General features: G+C 40.9%; 1 protein-coding gene across 1 annotated transcript in view; it reads right to left on the minus strand.

Annotated features, from left to right (window-relative positions):
- LOC100742611 overlaps positions 1 to 22333 on the minus strand; it is a 194007-nt gene that overhangs the window by 166152 nt on the left and 5522 nt on the right. The window contains exon 2 of the mRNA XM_012384758.3: positions 16179 to 16413. Coding sequence (XP_012240181.1) covers positions 16179 to 16413 — 235 coding nt within the window. The remainder of the gene's footprint in view (positions 1 to 16178; positions 16414 to 22333) is intronic.

The following is a 22333-nucleotide window of genomic DNA, read 5'->3' on the forward strand; positions in this document are numbered from 1 at the left end:
ATTATAATTTATCCGTCTTCTTTCTTTTTCTTCTTTCTCCTTCTTTTTTTTCAATTTTCCACAAAGCGAAATGACTGATTTAAAACGTTCGAGTATGCGTGCAAATATGTATCGGAACTTTTGAAAACGATGCAACCAGAATTGTACGAGAACAAGAATTGCGAGTTTCTGGTCTTCGAGAAACTCTCGCAATTGTTAGAACGGTCGATTTGTTTCAATTCGACGATCGATTACGGCAAACAAAACGCTCGGTGTGTCAATTTATTCGTACGACGAAGAGACTTTAACTCGCAGACGACGAAGCGGATTATCGAGAGCAACGAGAAGCATAGCGGAACAGGAACGTAGTGGCGACAGAAGCTGATTTGCATGATAGACGTTGCGGCCGGTAATTAGCCAAAATTACTAAGCGGTCTCGACAATCGCGCTCCGACATTCGATTTTAATATCTCCCTGTGTCGCGACCTGCTCGGTTCCCGGCCTCGCCTTGGAAAAATGTTTGCCATGCGCGAGTGCAGCTCGTTCAATTCTTATGCAAATGTTCCGTTGCGATCCCATCTGAGAGAGCAATCTTTGTCTCGCGCTGTGAATTTCAGCGTGCACACTACGGGAACCGTGCATTAAACTTTTCTCACTCCGGCACTTTCCTCTTTAAATCTTCGATCCCGAAACCGCGGTGCCTTAACAGCTTTCCGATCGATATTCATTTTCAAGTAACACCGACGAACATTACCGCGATGTTTCGTCGCTAGAACATCCTGTCCCGCGAGGAACGTTAATAAACATAACAAGAATGTTAGAACGTAAAGAGTAATAGGAATATTATCGCTGAAACAAAGATATCGTAGAGTGTTTTATTAGAGTCATTCGATGATCCGTTACGTGACTGAACCGCTGGAAGCTATTTTAGAGGCTGGTCTCTGTGTTTATTATTCTCTCTTGCCAGGGTTTCTAGACGATGGCGATAATTCGATTAAGGTTGCACCAACAGATTTCATATGTTTATTCAACAGCGGTTTATCGCTGTATCATAGACCGAGGCTTCTTGCAGATATTATTCCTCAACTCTGAGATTCGCGTAGAATAAACACAAGTAAACCGAAGCAAATAAGCTATCAACCCTCCTTCTCTGTAACGCCAACTTCATTGAAAAGTTACGCGCCACTTATCGATATCTTTTAACGCCTCAATTATGAAAATAAAATTTCACTAGAAAATATCGTTTCCGCAAACTTCTATCGCGTTCGTTCGTGCCGAAATAAGAGTAAAAGATTGGAATCTCTTCTCTCATAATTGGACAAAATTTCTATTGCAGAACCTTTAACGCATTTCACCGTTTCGAATATTTCTCGGAACTACAAACAAATAAACGCTTCGGTCGTAGACCTTAATAACCGTAAACTTAATTCACACGAAATTAGCCGGTTGCTTGACTAATTTCGCACAAGTCTGGACGACACGATGGGGGCCAATCGCTAGAAAGGAGAAAGTTGGACGATAACGTGGGCCACATTCGAGGCACGTAGCGAACAGACTATTTGAGCCACGGGGATCAAACTCGATCCCAGAAGCGTGGGACGATCTTCCTCTGCGAAAGGAAGGCGAAAGAGGCGAGGGACGGAAGGATGGATCCTGGAGAAATTCTCGCACGAGCCGCGAAAACCGGGCCGCTTTATAACGCTACATTAACCGGCAATCTTCTCGCCTGCTGCACCAAGGGGATGGTATCCGTCTTGGCTCTCTCCGGGGCCGAACGACGGGCTACGTCGATAAAACTTTTAATTGCTCTCGCGTCGCCAGCAGAGGAAAAGAGAAGGAAAGTTTCATGGAACGACCCATCATTTGTGAAACTTGCTTTTCGATCGGCGTGATGCAACCTTTCGTTTCTGAATGAGTTACGCCCAATTAACACGGTTTAAACATTACGTAAATCGACTCAGAATTGGTAATCGTGTTGCGATGAAAATCGAACACTTTTTTATTTAAATAAACAAGAAGATCTTTAATCTCATGTAGAGATATCGCATCTCAACAGTTTATTGTGAAAACTACAGAAGTCCATTGGTCGTCATTGGCCGTCACGCTATCGCGAAAAAAGTCAAAGATCCCCTTTCTCGCTGAGAAATTTCTTATTTCGCTATATTCGTATAAGGCTGTAGCAAGAGAATGTACTTGTAGCGAGTAAATCGAATGTAATTGATGCGACTCAGCGGCTATGAAAATCGATCGAGAATTACTCGCTGTATTATAAAGAGAAAATTGAGAAATTTCTCTTTCTCCGAATAAACACCAAAAATTCCTACCGTCGGGTAGAAATATAACACCGAACGGGCTACTACGAAGAAAAATCTTTTCAACTTGCGTCTATGCGCACCGGAATAACGCTAAGAAAGTTCCAACCGTTTCTCTACCTTGGTCGCGGTCATTCTCTACTTTCCCTCTTCCGTTTCCTATTACTCGCTGGCAATTCGTCTCAAGACGGCGTGCTCGGCCAGCTTTTGAAACAAACGAGGCTGCACCGAGCCCCTGCAGTCAACCATTCAACGAGGCTACCAGTGAAAGTGGTTTTCAGAGGCAGCAGCTCGCAAACACGAGCGTTTGGCTCATGGAAGTTTTAAAAGAAATATTAAGCAAAAGCCAAGTTGGTCCCGAAGTCGAAGGCAAGGAAGTTGAGTTATCGAACCACTTTGCATAATTTAAGCTTGCCCGCTCTTGCCCTCGCGATTCCTATTCCCCTCTCCCAATCCATCGCAATTTCTAGCTTAGCTTTTCCAGGCTTTGTTATTGGTTAATAAGAAGCCGCTGCTCAGACGGCGAAAGATCGTGTTCCGATGTTACAGGTTTGTTCGTCCGCACCTGGCTCCGCCGTCTCGACGCAACCCCTCGCAATTTATTCATGAAATCGTGCGCGGGACTCCGGCGAGAAACATGGGCAAACGCCGCCAGGAAAAGTCAGTCGCTTTCCAAGTAACGGCGAAACGTCTCGCGAGGCTTTCCCCTCTTGGTTTTATAGTTTTTCTATTTCCATGCTGTAAATAACGAAATCTCGCTGTTGCGTAAATCGAATAGCAAGGATTAATCTCGAGTCGTGACAGGCGATGTTGCTTCGAATTTTCAAACGCGAAAGGCACTGTAACGGGAGGGAAATGTTGCACGTCACACGGGGTTGCAAGAAGCTCGGCTAATCCTCGAGGAGAAACCTCGAAGAGATTTGCGGAGAATGTTAACGACCCTACCGAAACTCGTGCTTGCAAGACTCACAGGAAGATGTTAATCGCGAATTTTAGTGGACCTTCGAGTACGGTCAGTGTACCGGAGCTTGTGCAGGGAAGGGTCTAATTAAAACTCCCCGTTTGACTTAAGATTTTCAGTTGCGTATACAGAAAGGATCCAGGGGTTGGTTTGAAAGGAAAGTGCAATATAGAAGACACAACTGTGAACCTGTTAAGATAAACCTCGTACCTCGAAAATTATCCAATTCTTCTGGGGTAAACTCCTTCGAGTGTTTACAGCGTGAAAAGTAAAGAAAACTTAACTATCAGGTTGTTGGGGATGAAATAGGCGAGTTTTGAAAGAAAGTCCAGTTTCGTGCGATTATGAAATTGATGATTCCACACGAAGATTACAGGGCAACGGTCTAACGAAGGACGCTGTGTTCTTTTAAAACTACACGCAGGAACGTAATAAGAAGCCAATGAAGTAGATATATGGACGAGTCTGGAGGGATCGTGCTTTGCTTACGATCGTACTTTAATTTTACGACTCGTTTACGAACCGTCTGTTGGAAACTGGCTGTACGAAACGATCGGCATCAACATTACAAGCATCGTGTACACCCTCTATCGATTGCACGTAAGTCTAGGTGTTTAACTTTCAAAGTAAATTCTCGATGTAGCGTGTTACGAACCGCTGGTTGGTCGGTACGTGAAAACAGCTTCGGCAAATGGAGCAAGTCCAGCTTTATACTTGTTAGCGGTATCGCCGAAGATTCCAAAGAGTATTTGCAGTTAGGCGACTTACTTTGCTCGTTTGTTTCTATGCGACTCAAACTCGCAAGATCTTTACGCAAGATCACCAGTCGCGTTTTAAACAAACATATCGCGCACGGATACGTACAGTGGTGACTCACAAACGCCAGATCTTCTTGACAACAGTCGCGTTTTCAAGAAACGTATCGCACACGGATGAGTACAGTGGCGACTCACATACGCCAGATCTTTTTGACAACAGTCGCGTTTTCAAGAAACGTATCGCACACGGATGAGTACAGTGGCGACTCACATACGCCAGATCCTTTTGACAATAGTCGCGTTTTCAAGAAACGTATTGCACACGGATACGTACGTGTTTGAACATTTACAACAGAGAACGTCTATGTGTATATTGTGTGAAGTGCGAGTTGAAAGCAATATAGAGTTATACCAGTGCGATTACAGATCTTTTAACACACAGTGATATATAGAATGTTTTCAAATTGGTGATATATAACCCGAAACATTTGAGGGGAAAAATATTACTGTAAATACAGTCGATAAATTTTCAAAAATGTACGTACGGATGCATATAGAATGGAATAGTACGTATTCAGAGGCGTATATACGATTTGGACTTTTCCTTTTGAAACAAACTATAATGGTACACGTTTTGCTCGACGGAAGAAACGACACGGTATGAAGCTCGAAAGATAGACGAAATCGGATATGAATAATCCGCGTGACGCGAAGTGCGACATTTTGTTTTTCCTTCCCTGTAAATTTTCGCTCCGATGCCGAAACGCAGCTAGTGTTACGATCGATTCTCGGATTACGTACTTTCGTATTTACTCGACTGTGTTACTGGTTTTCGCGATTAAGCGTCGTTTTCCAATGCTTATATATTTTTCTATTTGAATACGCTATTTTTCTCTCCTTTCAACAGCGAACACACAACGCCCTCTCACGTCCAATCATCCCATTCCTCCCTTATCTCTAGGATCTTCCTTTTTGTTTGCTACATAGATTTCCCTCTTTCCTTTCCCTTGCGAGCGACTCGTCCACTTATTCGCCCTTTCTTCTCACATCTCGCAAGTTTTGTAGATTTTGGAAAATAATCTATGCGTGGCATTTCGTTGCAACAGAGAATTTTTCCTCTTCGATTGTGTCATCACAGGCAAACTTTGACTTTCTTCAGCCTCCTAAAATTTTCTTTTTCCCTTCAACGCGTTACCATAGCTTCGTAGCCTCGAGAAACCGATCCTTTAACTAGTAATCTATATATTGGTTCGGCAACTAAGTGATTGCGGATTTTGTCAATACCACCTAGTGACAAAATCCACAATTACTTAGTTGCTAACCCAATATAATCGAAGAACTTCGTGAAATTCTAACCAACACCTTTGTACATTGGTAACTAGTGTAACAAATATCGTCACAGGTATAGCCACACCTGAACCCTTATTCTCCCTATTTCGCTCTCGATTTTGTCGCTGTCTCTTCGATAGTTTATGATGTTCTTTTTTTTTTACTTATATTATACAAACTGATAGTTGGTACCATTTTATTCGACTTGCTGGTACACGTACGCTGCGCTATATATTTTCGCCTGACAACTAGCTTTCCAATTTGCCGAGATTGCCGGGCGAAATGCCGGGGCAAATTGCAATAATTGGCGGCACCGTGCGAACATTGAAACGTAATTTTTATTTCTCTCTCTCTCTCTTTTCCTCTCTGGCAAATTACTTTCCCAGTATGTCCGTGCTCGGAGCACGCCGGTGCCCGGGGAAAACAGAGTGGAAAATTTTTAACGCTGCCCAGTCTGTCTCCCCGTCGATATCAACGAATCGAACCGGTAGCGACGCGGATGGGCAGATAACCTGGTTAATCGCCGATACGAAATTCTATCCGTGTGCCGCTAAATCGTCGCTGAGAGTCTACTTTGCGTCATCGTGAATGATTATATACCTTGCGAGTTATACACGAACACAGAGAAGCAAGCGCGTGTAAAAATTTGCCAAGAAATTGGCTAGAAATGGAAACTCTTAGGAAACTGTTACACGTTGAATCGACTTTAAACGAGGAAAGACATTCGAGAGCAGCGACAAGACATTTTAAAGCGAACGAAGCCTATAATGGTAATGGAAGAGCACGCCGGATGAGACGAGTAAAACGGTAGAACCATCAAATGGTCGAACGGAGAAAGGTATTTGAATAATTTCACAGGAAATTAGCGTTTGACACCGGTTGCTCTTTCACCTTTGAACCATGCCGGGCGTACCAGAAATTCACAAACGGATTCGGATTTACGGGCAAAGTGCGGCAAATTCTATAAAATCATGGGGCATCTACGAAATTACACATTCCATGGGATATGCTGACGCGAAACCGGATACCCTTGAACGTTCCTCCGCGACGTTCCTTCTCCGATACCCTCACTCTGTGATTTCAGCGACATTCGAGACTCTGTGATCAGCATCTTCTTTATTTTCAAATGTTTTACTAAACATCCAAAAATTACGTAACAAGGAGCATGGTAAAAAGCGAAAGAATCACAGACACTGTTCGGACCTGAAAGAAACGTTGGGAATCAATTATGCGAAACCCCGTATAGTCGTCGATCGATCGTTTTATGACAAATTCATATATTTTGTACGAATAGAAAATTCCAAGCGATCAATCGATGTTTCCCTAACAATCTGAACCACCGATTGCCACGTTCTGTACACCGTCAGATGTCCAATACTCACGAAGAGCAGTGTACGAACGAGCGTAACGTATCACGCAACACAATTTCTCCATCTCCTTCTCGACTTTTATTCCGCGAATCCACCCGGAAGCAATCGCGCTCTCGCTCCCCTGTATCATCAACGATTATTTTCCATCGCCTAGTTCCATCTTCCTTCGCTTTCATTTACGATTACTCTCGCCGTACCCGTGCTGAAATCGCGTGAAGAACGTTCCATAGTCGAACAAATCACGCGTAGTTCAGGAGAGACAAAAGGAGAAAAAGAAAAGGACCAATAAGAAGGCGAGACGAAAGCGCGGCAAATAAATTGAACAGAAAAGGAAGGTGAGACGCGCGCATAAGGAAAGAGGGTAAATAAGTGGCGGGGGTGGATAGAAGGAGACATCAAGGAGGAGATAAAACGAACAGAGGGGTGCAGCCAGTGCACGACAATGCGTAGTCGAAGCGGTGAGCTTGAGGGTTCGCGTTTATTAAATCAACAAAAGCCCCATGGGGGATGGTTTTCAGACGCGAGCAGTACATCCGCTACAGAAAGCTTTCCGTCGTACTCGCCTCCTACTCTTTATCTCTCTATTTATTTATCTGCCTCTATCCTGCCACTCCAGCTCACCGCCCATTGCGGCTTGTAGGTTGCCTGTACTCGCGATAATGACACCAGGGGAAAGTCCATATTCAAGGGAGATACATGCAGAGGGTGGTTTTGTTTCGCAGAACATCGCGTAGTAGGTAAAACGCGACTAATTTTAAAGCAAATCGACGGAGCTACACGGATCAAACTACAAATTAGACGGAACATTGATCGTCTTTGAGAGATTTGCAAGTTGTTTGTTCCTGGCTTTGTCCAGTTTTATCTGTTGTGTGAATATGCCGAATTCTCGTTGGTGCACGAGTCTCTCTCTCTCTCTCTCTCTCTCCGTAGCCTTTTAAAGATCTACGATCTACGATATCTGTCTACGATAGATGTTCTAAGCTCACCGTTTCGCATGCTCAAAGTGAAACGTCTGTTCCGACTCCGCGATTCTGAAAAATCTATGGATCGAGAGGTATTGACGAATCAATCGTTCGTACCGTAGCGCACTTTGGTCTTTGAAATCTAGGATCATCTCTTTACGTGTATTTATACTAATTTCCTTGAAAATTTTGTTATTGATTGAATGTTTATAAGACTGACTTCGATAGTAATGTTGTTTGTTTCAAGAAATATTTGGTTAAAGAATTTTGTTAAATAATAACATTCGGAGTTGAATTTCTGTTCGATTCTTGGAATCTATGGAATTAATACATTGAATTTCCTACTAATTTTGTTGCCAATTCGTTTCAGACTTCCACATGCTACACTTCGGATTTCAATGGTAATTTTCTTCATCCGATTGTAACTAGAATCTTGATTACACGATTCTCTAAAGTAACACAAGTCTAAAGCCATCTCCTCTTCTTTTAAATTATTCGAATTTATGCGACGTATAACGGCGCCACATTTTATTCGTCAGTAGTATATTTTTCTGCGAAATGTCAGAGATCGCGGAAACAGTGAAATTCCGTCAATGAAGCAATTAGAAAAAATAACGAGCATTTTGCGTCTAGTGCAACCGCTTCGCGCAGCCGCAAATTATTCGTGGCGTCGTCGATGAATCGTCCCGAATGTGTTTACACCGCGCAATCAAAGCGAATCGATAGAGCTCGTGCGCGTAAACAAATTTCAATTTCAATTCCGCGCGACATTCTTGGAGGAAACGCGACACGCGTGCCGTGATCGAATTCGACGTTCTAAAACACAGCTTTTTGATTAAAATCGATCGGCTGGAGAGTCACACGACCTATACAGTAAGAAAGGGTTAATTAAGCGAGTAAAACATTTGAGTTTTTACTCAACGCTATTAGACCAAGAAGGGATTGATTAAAATTAAGTTTCGATACTTTGACTTTGGTCTTTGAAATAAACGCGACGAGAAGTTGGTCTTGGCTCGTAGAATTTCTCTCGTTATTATCGCCAAAGGAAACAAACGAGGCGTTGCAAACGGGAAAGCGGACACGACGTAAACGACGTGGATCGAGATGGTCTAAAAAGATGAATCGACCGCAAAGCGAGCCGATCGGGACAAGAAGACCGGGGCTTAATGCGTCTGACGTTCGAGGAGACTCGTTAAGACGGATGGAACGAGCCAGATGGGATCCTTATTATCGGCTAAAAATATTGGAACGCCTTTATTGCGCAGTCACCTTGCGTTATTATCGTTTCAACCTATTATGCTCTGAATTATTTTATTCTATACTACCATCTTTATTCTAAATTCCTTCAAAACTGCATGTATATGTTATACGTAGATATTTCTCATAATTAGTATAACGCAACAAACGAACTTAAGTTAAGACAAACAACGTTTACAAATGAGTTTTAACACTAGAACCACCGATAGTTAACACAAAGCTATTTCTACCAAAACCAGTGAAAATGACTGGTCTTTAAAAAATACGTAATAATAGAATATTTTTATATTTATTGATTTATTGCTTTCTTACAGAAGGAATTCCATGTTATGTAGTACATTTTTGCTATTATTAATCCATCTGGGATCATGATCGCTAAACGAGGGTTGACACATTTATAAAATTGTAGAACCAGTCATTCTGATTGGTGTGGTATTTTTAGTGTTAGTATCTAGCGATCTAGCGATCGATCCGGAATTTTCCTGATAACTGATATCGCATATTGAATGATACGCGGTAAAAATTTTAAAAACGTGTGGCAAGTTGTAGAAAACGAGGAAACTGGTTAATTGGGGTTCGATAAACAGATTGCAGGACCCTTTTACACTTTGATAAGTACCAGTCATTTGATATAAGTAGCCTTGATACAAAATTATTTTGAACTAGAATACATAAAAAATAAAATAAAATTCATTATATTATTCTTTTGGTTATCGTTGCGAAAATCATTACATCATTGCGAGAAAAAAATATAACATGAAGTAATGAAGAGAAATTTCGGGGCATAAAGATAATACTTTTATCAAAAGATTCCAAAGAATCTAAATTAAATGTCAAAATTACATTGGTACGTTTCAAGCAAACTTCGCTCTTCGCTTCATATACGAAGAAACGCTTGTCGCGGCGAAGAAATCAACGCGAGGCTGGTTGCTCGATTAAAGAAATCAGCGATGCTTGTTAACCAGGGCGAAGAAGATGGAGGAAGCGGGAGCAACAGAAAGTGCAAGAAGAAGTGGACAACAAGCGGCGCGCAATTACGAAACAGCTAGATGCTCCGGAAAGATGTAGCGCTTTGATACGAGCCGACGACGAGAGGAACGCTGCTATTCATATTACCTGGAATTTCAATTCCAAGGACCCTGCACGCTTCGCTTTAATTAACTACGAGGCCTAATAAACGTGTGCACGGCCGGTTGCGTTGGAAGACCAAGGTTTTTCATTCGCCAGTCGACCAACGCACTAGAAACGCAAGAGGACAGCAGGGACGAATCGTGACATCGCGAGAAAAGGAACGAATCGCGAAGAATACCAGGGCGACGGGCAAAGAACCCTTTTCGAAAGCTCTTTTTGCTTTTTGCATCGCGATACGAGACACGTGAGAATTTCACTAAAGGAAAAAGGATGCTCGAGGAATCATTCCATCGACACTGAAAACACGGAGCTCGAGAAGAACCGGAGACTTGTAGTTCCGTGGAAGGATCGCACTTTGAACTCCACGTGCCGCAAAAATATCAGTTTTATTCCGAAAATCGTGCCTTTAGTAAGAAAATTCTTCGAGCAAAAACCCATTATCTTTTTTTTATAAAATAAAAATATTAAGTAGCATCGTTAATTTTGGAATAGAAGACGAGTTCGGTATTGTTATAATAACGTGCGTCGTTTCAATTATCTAATACAAAATGAATATAACTTGTTTTTGAACTGTGATCTAGAACTTCATCGCTGATACGTAACACAACGATACAAATATGTTTCTACGTAATCGGTTTTGTCAAATCCAGCCGCAATATCGTGGTGACTAATTCGTGGGCCACCCTGTATACGATTACGACCAGAAATGTATCTACTCATAGAAACAGGAAGAGGTTCGTGGAATGTCGTGGACTAAAAATTGCCCGGTGATGTTTTTCCCGCCCACGGCACTTGTCACACGTTTAGTACTTTCGATTCTCGAGTAGAAGAGCTCGAGACCGACTACAGAGCGCGCACAACTATAATATAACTCGCCGCGTAGTATTCTCCAATTGCAAGTAGACACCTTGTCGGACAGTCCTTACCATAAATTAAAAAGCAATTATTCCAACGACCCGCGAGATCAATTTTCTCGATAGAAAACAGGAAGAAAAACGGCTATAATACAGCTCGTCTCGAATTGCAAGTAGAATCGGATGCTACCTTGGCAGACAGTCTGTATCGTATATCGAGAAACAATTAGTCTAACTATCTATGAGCATGATCAATTAAAAGAAGCAGCAACAATAACACCTGGTCGTGGAGTATTCTCCAACTGTAAGTAGAATCGGACGACACTATTCGTCACACAGTTTTTACCATATATCGAAAAACAATTATTTTAACGATCTACGGGCGTGATCGATTTTGTCGATAAAGGAAAGTAAGGCTAAAAAAAAAAAAAGAGAGAAAGAACAGGCCGGTTCGTTAGATCGAAATATTTTACACAGGCGAGAAAAACGAGGGTCTCGGTGAAAATTAAACGGGAGAGACGAGCGCGCAACACACGGATATATCAGCGTCGCGAAACGCGCCGCTAAGTGCATCATTTTTTCCCGATTCTGTTGCTTTTCAGCGTCGATTCGAGCGCAGCTGGTACACGAGAAAGGAGAGACGAGGAAACGGGAGCAAAACGAGAAGCCCGACTCTCTCGGTTCAGGCTAAAAATACCTCTCCTCTTTACCTACGGCTCCTTCGCTCTCGGGCACACCCTGAGTCTCTCTCGTTCTTTCTATGTGTCTCTTTCCACTGACTCGCTACTCGACTCTTCGCTCTATCCACCCGTCTCTGTCCTTCCGCTTCGCGCTAGCTCCAAACCGTCGCTCCCCGGCTATAAATAAAAAAAAAAAAAAAAAAAAACGAGAACACCGTGCGCGCTGCGGGTGTCTCGAGAGAAGAATAATTAGAAGCGGCCCTTGGTGCGTCCACAGAAGAGAAAACTCCTCGGTCTAAAGCGTTCTCCCTCCTCTCCTTAGCCTCTGTATTTTCTTCTCTACGTTCTCTTCCATCGTGTGTCTAGATTTTCTCGCGTCGTCAAAGATTTCTTCGATCCGGAAACCCGCGTGAATATGCGATGAGCCTTTTTGCCAGCTAGAATTCAACCACTCGAGAATTCCGCCGCCAGGCGTGTGCAGCGGATTAACGAGACAACGATTTTTGGATTTTCCTGCATATGACTCTGACTGGCTGATGGAAAATGGAGTAGGTATTGCGCGAATGCTAAGTTGTAGAAGATTGACGCGGAAAATGTAAAATAAATGTGATCTAATAACGATCTGGTAACAAGAGCGATTTAGAAAACAAAGATTCTCTCGCGTCTGCAATATCTGGAATGAAATTATTTCTTCCAAGCTGATAGCTATCGATCGAACACACCCCGATAAAAGAATCCAACGATCTCTCGATTAAATAAACGCTAGCCACGGAAACGCTAGATCGGAGGGATGTTTTATTAATTTCTGTACAGAGGAACTTGGGCGTTCGCGGCTCGCGTATTTCTGGCAACGACAATTTCCTGAATTCGTTTCGACGAAATATCTCGACTAATGCAAGAGCCGGCCTCTATCTAACCAAGACAATATCCCAAGAAATACAGCAATAGTCTACGTGACTGTCGATATTTCCAACCCGATCGCTACATTACAGACACGCGGTAACGTTCTTATCATTTCCACCTCAACCAGCGTGAAGATACCACCGTCGTACGGAAGGACACATTCTTCCGCGATAGAAGACAAAGGAAAAAACAAATAAAATTGCAGAGAATACAAACGAGAAGTTGGAACACGTTAAAACCAATCGAAGAAAACGAGGAGAAGAAAAAGAAAGATTAGGAATGGAAAAATCGAATTAAGTCTAGCAGGCTAGGGATTGCAGGGAGGAAAACAACGCGAACGTCGGTGCCGATTTTACGATTTCTCGGGTAGCAAGGGGGTGAAAGAAAACGAGAGGAGAAAGAAAAGAGCAACCCCCATTGTGGAGGTGGAGTCGAAGGTCGAGAGATGGAACCGACGATCTGGATGCGAATTCCATTCCATTAGTCGCCCGTTAACGATCGAACGTGCCCGTTCGTCTGTATACGCAGGATATATCCTGGAAAGGTTTTCTCGTCGAGTTTCTGCGGAATGCGGAAAGCAGAGAGAGAGAGAGAGAGAGAGAACGAGAACCTTCCTTGATAGCTAAAAATGCCCGTCGTACGACGAATCGTCGTAAAGGATTTTCGATTACGTTTTGTAGCCGTGTTCGCAACGACTTCGAGTTTCGTTTCCCTTCCCTTTCTTTTTATCCTTCGCAACCTCTTCGATGTTTATCGCTAGTCGCGTCCTACCGCTAGTACCTTCTATTTTCTCTTCCGTCTGTCCGCAAGGGAAAATGTGACACAGTTCCAGCTTCCTTTCCGGAAGTTTCTTTTAATTGCTTTTGTAATGCCAGGAAACGAAGAGAAAATAGGCCTCGCTTTGATCGTACGCTTGGAGAATGGAGAGACAGTAGTTGTGGACGCTCGTGGTCAGACACGCCGAATCGTAGTTGCAACAACGTAGCGAACGTTGACTGTATACCGTTGAATGCGATTTTATACAGCCAGGATGAAACTAAATCTCGTCGCTCTTCTTCGTGAATAAATTATTAGGCTGAGCGCAAAAAATTGAAGCAGAATTATCAAGCGTGAAGATGTATAATTAATTTGTTGTTTTGTCGGAAACGGAAAGATAGAAATGTGAAATCGATCGACAGCGTGTTCAATATATATTTTATTCTTGCATAAAGAAACAGACAATATCATTTATTATGTTTTTCACTCGTCATCTTCATTTGTAACCAAATATCCGAACGGAAGTACACGTATGTATGAGCATACTTATCAACAGAAAAATTCCTACGCGAGTAACGACCTTCTATTTCTGCCTCACTCTGAAATTCATAATACCCGCCACGCTACGCAAAAGCCGCAGCAATTTTTCAACCCGTTGTACGAGCATCGCAGCGATTCTTAACCGCGTTACACGGCGGTTTAGCCTGCTCGACAACGACGGAGAAGACACGGAGTCAGGCGGTCGAATTTCCGCGTAAAATTGACGAGTCGTCTTAACGAATACAAGCGGCAAATTCGGCGGATGACACGGCAACTTTCCGCGAAACGCTCGTATCCGTTCGAGGGTGGAAATTCGACGAGCTCTAACGATTCACGAGTTCTTTCTGCGAGCGTAAAACAAAATGCCACGCGCATTCGCATTCCTCGCATATCCTCGCTTTTTCTCTTTTCAGTTTTCTTTGCCGCGCTCCTCTCGCTTTCGTGACCCTTGGCTCGCTTCATCCCCCGTATTCCAAACCCTAGACGTTTACCCAGCGTGAATACGAGGACGATCTTTAAAGTGAAATTGAATTTCCACGAACGCCGCGTGCCTTTCTAATTCGAATTTGACGTTTCCCTTCGCGAACCAACGTGCTTCGCGGATTTATTCGACCCTCGATTTCCTACCCACCCGCCACGCTTACCAAACCACCCTCGATCTCGTTGGATGGTGCGTGGTGGCCACAGCCACGAATCGAAAGTGCGAAACCGCGCGCAGTTACGAGGCGCCAGGAAAATTTATAGACCGTCAGGGAGTCACGACACCTGTTCCCGCGCTCGCATTACCATCTGAAATATTCCTCTTGTTTATGGACCGACTACAACGCCCTTCCGCCCCCTGGATCGCGCTACCAACCAACACAAAGACGAGAATTTCTTTCTCGACGGTGGATTGTGTCGCGATTGAAACAGTCTCGTTGAATTTTACAACGTGTGAGTGTTATAGGTATCCGTGGGTGGAATTCTGGGGAATTAAAGCGAATAGAAGAAACAGATATTTGGAGATTTATTTAACGTATTGTTAGGAAAATTTTACGTAATCTGTCGTTCGATATGATTATTGTTGCGAAAATTTCACCTGATTTGTTATTTGATAACTGCTTGTTGTTAGGGAAACATTGTGTAACTTGGCATTCGATATACGCGATATAATCTTGCAAGTTAGAAAATAAGAGAACGTGGAGACTAGATTATAAAGGTATTTATAGTCGACACATTTGTTGAATAAATTGTGTTGTATAATGGTTATAAAAAGCTACTTGAATAAAAATTCTTCAAAAATTATTTTAAAGAAAAGGATAGCGTAGAAGATGTTGCAACGATAGAAGATAAAACATACACAGCGATATTAATATAATATTATGAAAATTAATTTTTAAGTCTATCTTGCGTCTCTTTTTCTAAAAAAAAAAAGGAATATATAATGGTTTTAGAAAATCCGAAATAAGCGTGGTAGATGAAGCGGTGTTGTTACGAGATTCGGTATATCAAGCGACAGAGGAAAGCTCCGACATCGTTGGAAACGACGACATACGCGTCGACGTCCGATAATTTCCAACTTCTCCAATTATCGTTTCTCACGTCGGCTGGGAAAGGAGGTCGAAGAGAATAAACCTCGGAAATGGCGTGTTCCGCTGGCTGACGTTGCTCGAAATGCGCCACGGCTCAGAAATAAGTATTCGCCGATCATCGAAACCGTGCGGAACGAATTTCCAGAAGTCTCGACGTCGAGATGATTCTACGAATTTTCTCGAATCTCGACTAAAGTTCGAACGTCTTCGTTCGTTAATTGATTCTTCCAAGAATGGTATTCTTGCTAATAGAATCGCGTTCAAATTCTTTCCTTCGTTTTGTACCGCGTTGTATTCTTTTGCAATGCGACAACACGAAGAATTTGGAACGAACAATTTAAAAATTAATTAATTCTCTATCGTGGAAATTTCACGTTAAAATAATTTATAATAACACAATCGGGACATTCCTTAATTCATTACGTACCAGTGGAATAACGTGTAAAAGTTGGGTAAACGCAACGTTATTAAAAAAACTACAAATACAGTAAATTATTATTTCGTCGAGTTACAAAAAATGTATCAATTAAAAAGAATATTACAGAAGCCCGTTAAACAAATAGAAGGAACAAAAAGTATTTCCATAATTTAAAAATGTAAATTGAATACGTAAATAATAAGTTTATCGTATAAATATCATAAAACATCTTCTATTCTTTTTGATTTCATAAAATTTGTAATATTATATTTGACAGCTTGGCAGAACTGTCTTTGCGCTACGCTATGAAAATGTTAATACGAATCTTTCATAGACTACGTGGACGTGGAGAAATATTTTGGAATATCCGTTAGAAAACACGTTTAAATTGACTCACCGATTAGTTTGCCGAACTGCGCCGGTGGTTTCCATTCTGGATAATGTCGTGGAAATCGCGCCCTCGACCAGTAAGTCCTTAAAGTGACTTTGTACAGCGCCAGTTTATCCTGTTTGTCCTCTCTTTCCTGTCTATCCTGAGCGAACGATCCACACTGGGCGACCACGAACAGCAGCCGCGTTCCTAGCAGCAGCAACAGCAGCGTCGACCACTGCAGCCACGTCCCGTGAAACATCTATCAACACCATAAAGACAATATCAAACACTCGTTACGATACATCGAGAATTACTAAGAAAACTTACTAAAAACTACCCATTTCCCACGCCAGCACTAACTAAATGCTTCATAACGTTCGATAAAAAAAAAAAGGAGCATGGACGAGCATACGCGCGCAGAATCACACGGTCGCAAAGTCCGACGTGCGATGTAAATTTCAAGCGGCTTTCAATCCCGACGATCTTTCGATCGGAGGCCGGATCAATCGACGTGTTTCTCGCAATTACACCGTAGCGAACGAATTGTCCACGCGTCCCGAGCGTATAGATATATTGCTACGTACGGGAAAATTCTACGTGAAATTCACGCAGGATGTTGATTCCGGTGGAACCTTGTACAGAGAAACTCGTCATCGATCACAAATATCCTTCGTTATTACAAAACCAAGCAACGTTTCACGAGAGAAAGAGAGATAATTTCACGTCATTAACCAAACTACAAATAATAATTACGGCAGCTTGTTTCGCTCTTAATTGCAATATCTAGGGGTTTGCGGAGAGAGCAACACGATGATATTCGTTCGTGCAATAAAGCTACGTGGCATCACAAAGGCGGGAAAAGGATGAATGCAAACCAAAAATCGGCCGTTACACGGTACACGAGCAAATGTAACCGGGGCTTTTTCGGTGAGCTTGCGTTGCTGCTTTAATAATGAACACCTACGGAATCGTCTCGTTCAACGAACGGGGCACATTGTATAGGTGGCATGATTGCACGTACGCGCGGGAAAACGTTTTGGAATCGGCGATGCTATCGCAGGCCGGTATGCAGTGATGCGGCCGCGGTGTTTACATATGCAGATTCGCGAGTGTACTCAAAATTCAAATCGCATTCGAATCGCTTCCGATCGCTCGTCGCCGCTGCTACTCGTCCAAATTTCACGACGTGTGATTTTCCGCCGGTCCACGCCACCCTACTCTACCTTGCTGTAAATACTCGTGGATTTTCCAGTAATTACCCTCTTGTACACAGGCGAAAACATTCGGACACTTGTAGATACGTTTTACACGCACGTGTATGTTATTCGTGCTATACGAAATATTTTAAACATTTATCAACATCGTAACGAGAGCAAACTGTCGTAATCATATCGGCAAAGTTTAGTACCGTTCAACATGAAAATGTAGGTAGAAACTGCGAGATATTTAGTGCGAGTACACATCTCGCAGAAATCATTGAAATATTTAAACAATCGGTTATCCATTGTGATAATGAATCTCGATATTCGCTGAAACCACGTTTAACGTTTATTACGCTTAAGATAATTCTATACTAATTGATGCTGCTAATTCTTTTTACTAAATAACGATACGATTTTTTTGGAAATAATTTTTTACTAAACACACGTATGAACGATCGTCGCTCTTGGTCCAAAGCACAACTTTCTTCGTACATCCACTGAATCATTGAAAAATAAGCGTTGTCAAGCGCTAGCAACAAGAAAAATAAAAATATAAAATAAAAAGAAGGCTACGTGGAACTTTTTCAAAGAGATTCGAGGACTACTTTACGTTGTCTTTTTCAGTTTAGTTCTTCAGAAAGATTTTATACAGTAGCAGAGCTAAAAGTTAGGTGAGAACGCGTTCGCGTTTGTCAGCAACGTGAAGAAATAGCCGGATGAAACGGAACATCCATAGTTTCACTAGGAGGAGAGACATCATTTACGCGTTGATCGTGTCACAGGCGTTTCCATGCGGTTGGTATAGCGAAGTTGATAGAAAATCGAATAATCCTGCCAATTAAAAAGCCTGCCCTGTTTGCAAAGTAATTTCTTTTTCAAAGTGCTAAAGCGCGATTTGGGCGTTCACAGCACGGACATCATGTTAAAGTATTCAAAATACACGAATACACTGTCAGAAGCAGAATCGCGAATATTCCGACAATGTGAAAATATGCAGTAACGTTTACGAGTGAATAAACGTCGATGGAAATTTCAATCGCGCGTTCGGAAATTTCTCGAAAATATTTTAATTTCCTAAACCGGAACAGTAATTACAATTTCCTGTTTCAGGCGTTTCTTTTTTATTTTCTTTTTTTTTTTTATTTCACTTTATGAGTCAAAGTAACAACGAGGTCGCTGAAAATTTGCGAAATAGAGCGTCATGGCTGATACGATTATTATAAATAGAAGATGAAAAGATGAACGAACAACGGACAATTTATCCATGGTTTTCCATGTTTAATTACCGAAAAAAAGCATATCGTCCTGTTTGCATTTCACTCGCAAAACTTTTTCAATCTCGCGCCATAGCATACGTTGCTTAAAACATCGTAATCAAGTCGCGATTAAATAACTCTCGTAAGACTACTAAAACCGAATAGAATGTTAATCTCGACACAAATTCTACATTTGGAACGCTTTCAAAAAACCGTCTGATATAAACCAAGTGGAAAATCATTGTATCTCGTTTAACGGTAGGATCAAGTATAATACGCGCTTGCATAGTGTCTCACGAAAGTCTATTCGAATTATTACCTGTATTTAAAGAACATGAATATTTCCATATTTTATGGAATTTATTTTATCGAATAAAATACGTTAACTAGGGACAAAATTTATTTCAGTTTAACGAGAAAGAGATTACATTTTGCTAAAATTCATAATAAAATAATCTTCTTACAATTCAAATATCAAATATAAAAATCAATTACAGGACGCATATAGTAATTATCAAAAGCGTTATAAAACTTTACCAACAATCCAGTGCGAAATAAAATAAAATTCGTCAGAGTTTTCCAATAAATGTAACGAGCAGATGCTGCAATACTTATGGTCGACGTGCGACGATGTATATCGGATTTTAAATATCGAAATACTCGATTTGAAGCAATTATAAGATTTCCTTGAAAAACAGCAAAACAAACTACGTGTACAGGATTTCAAGCGGATCTCGGAGTCGGATGGTTCGTATTAAAAACCGACAAAATCTTTCTATCTGTCGGTCGTGCAAGTAGCAAAAGTTTGAAACGAGTCGGTTGGCGTGTTAATTCGCTTCACAAACACAAATAAACCGAGTGACCGAGCGGCTGGCGTATTAACACAACTCGTTAACGAACCGCATACATTCGAAAGTTCCACCACGTTTTCCCGACAACCAGTTGCCAAATCAGAGGAAACTAAGTAATTACTTTCTCACTAAGAAACTAAAATAAAACTGACGCGGTCCTCGATGCTGTCTAGAGACGTCTCTATCTACGCGTTTGTCCACTGCCTGAGGCAACTTTTTCTAGAGCAACTTGTCTCTGGAAGTGTGTACACGCGAGATTTGACTTTTTCCAGACGAATTTTTTGTTAACAAGAAACGCAATAATACGTTTCGAATATGATTTTCGTTGTGCGTTTTTATTTAACCAATGATTTTGTTTCTTATTGTTAGGTCGTCCGAAAAGTTCCTTTCGTTTTATAAGGAAATAATGGAAGCACAACATTTCTCGTTTTATATTATTTTATCGAATCACGTATGATCCATTTTGTTCTATCAAACTAAAGATCACAACGTTCGACAGATTAGGTTTAATGTTTGTAGAGAGATGCGTTGTTGTAAAAGACGTGTCTCTGTACAAGAAAGACACTTTTCCGACAACCTAATACGTTAAGGTATAAGAATATATGTTATAAATATATAGCTTATAAAAATTAACAATTTTTGGATGGTTTTACAGTCAGTGTATTGTATTGAAAACTATAATAAAGTAATAATGACATTGAAACCTCTGTATCCACGAGGGTGTAATCTAAACAATATCGATATCACGAAAAAAAAAATGAATTTCGTTTTACGTTAACGGGGAATAAAACTAAAATGGTGTAAAATCACGAGGTTAACGGTTCACCGAGTTCCAAACGGATTCCACGTTATTAAAAATATTCATTGAACATTAATTAACCGGCTAATAGAGGAACAAAAATGATAATGAAACTCTCCCAGCGGGACGCAAATTAAACGCACCTTGCCGTGTCGCGGAAAAATCCGGCTGCTCTGATAAATCGAACGATAATCGTTATGCGGGCACGCTGATTAAAAATAATTTCTTCTCCGCGGGATATGAATTATAAAAGTCTTCTCCTGATACAAAGAAAAAATGCATTTAAGTATTAGCTTGGTATATATGAAGTGTCGTTTATTCAAATAAAAGTTGAACCGCGCACGGTTCATTTCTTTCAAACATCATTTAGTTGATCAAAGTAATTTGATTCAATGCAATCTCCCAACGACTAACTAGTTCCATTATTTCAGATTTATAAAAATTATCAATTACAGAATTAAAAAAAGTTACTCGAACGAATAATTCTTTGCGTGTTAGTTCTCCTTTATTTAACATTTTCAGTAGTCAAATAGCGCACGAAGATCACGCGAGAAGAACACGATAAGCTCGTTCTTGTCGATTTTTTATTTTAATGTCTCTCTGAGATCAAACCCGAGAATGTTAGTATGAATTTTTATCGTTAAAATGTACATATGTGATCGTTAATTTTAAACATTTATTTAATATTACTTCATTATTCCCTCAAGAACTTATGAAACTTATTTTTTTTCTGTTCACCAGTTTTAAAAATGAAATGACATTTATATGATTTATCTCGAGCTCGGAAATGCAAAACCTGATTTAACATTAATTGGCAAAGTGTCTGAAAAATTAAAAATTAACATTTGTTTTGGAAATTCAGAAGAGATGCTCTTGCTTCTGCGTTATTTGTACATCTGCGAACATTTTCGTGTCAGGATAAACGAAAGTACGAGGACGTTATTTCACCAGCGGAGTCGTACGTCGTTTACTGTCACCGGACAAAGAGATTCCCACGACTGCGAACTCTTGCTACAGAGATCCACCTAACCGAAAACTACCCTCTTTCTCACGCTTTCGTCTTTCTCATCGGCTCGCTTTCCTCTCCCTAGTATTTTTTCCTCACATTTCATTGCGTCTCATTACCCTGTACCGTTGGAATATTCCGTAGCGCGAACGTTGCTGGACGAGAGCCGGATTTCGCTTACGTGTCGGACCGTTTGTCTGTCGACACCATTGACCCAATTTCTGGTCCTTAACTTATATCGAAGAAGAACGTTCGAGAAAACGCACGAAAAATCCGAGGGACGAAAACAGCTCCCCGTTCGAATTTATCATCCAACATTTGTCTTTAATTCAATCCGAAGACGATTGTTTGGTTCGCTTGTTTCAATCTGAATCAGCGTCAAGGAGAACATCGAATATCGAATAATCACGATATTAGGAAATTTATTTTGCTAACAGACGACGAATAACACGCCGAAGAACATTGCTATGATTTCTTTTATAGTCATATTCATCTTTTATTTATACTTCCTTTTTGTTTATAAATATTATAATCACAGTAGCTTACAAAAGTAATTGAACATTTACTATAGACAATTTTTAACTCTTTGAAATTCCATTAGTACAGTGACGAGATATGATAATCATAATTATACTGGACGAATTAACAATCAATCTGGAAATGTATGAAATATGTAAAAGTACCGTTGCAACAATCCATAGTTTTGAAATATTCAAGGATAAATAAATAGCAGAATACCATAATTGCTTTTCTATAACAGCCAGAAGGTATAATTAATCATGTCTTGCCTGTAATATTCATATATTTTAATACAAAATGTTGCTTAAGCTTATGAAGATCAATAGCTAAAATCACGAAATTATCAAATAACAGGGATATTACTGTGGGATATTACGTTAATTCAAATAGGCGTATCTGGTCAAAAGCTGGAGTAAGATGGCTCCTAATATTTAACAACCAGACAAAGTTGCAGATATGCCCTTTTCACTTAACACGACAATGCTGTACCTGTATATGTCATGGACGTAAATAACTAAACGTTTAAACGCTGTAAAACTCAAGATA

Source organism: Bombus impatiens, unplaced genomic scaffold (assembly GCF_000188095.3).
Source record: "Bombus impatiens unplaced genomic scaffold, BIMP_2.2 scf_0020, whole genome shotgun sequence".
NCBI classification, from domain to species: Eukaryota; Metazoa; Arthropoda; class Insecta; order Hymenoptera; family Apidae; genus Bombus; species Bombus impatiens.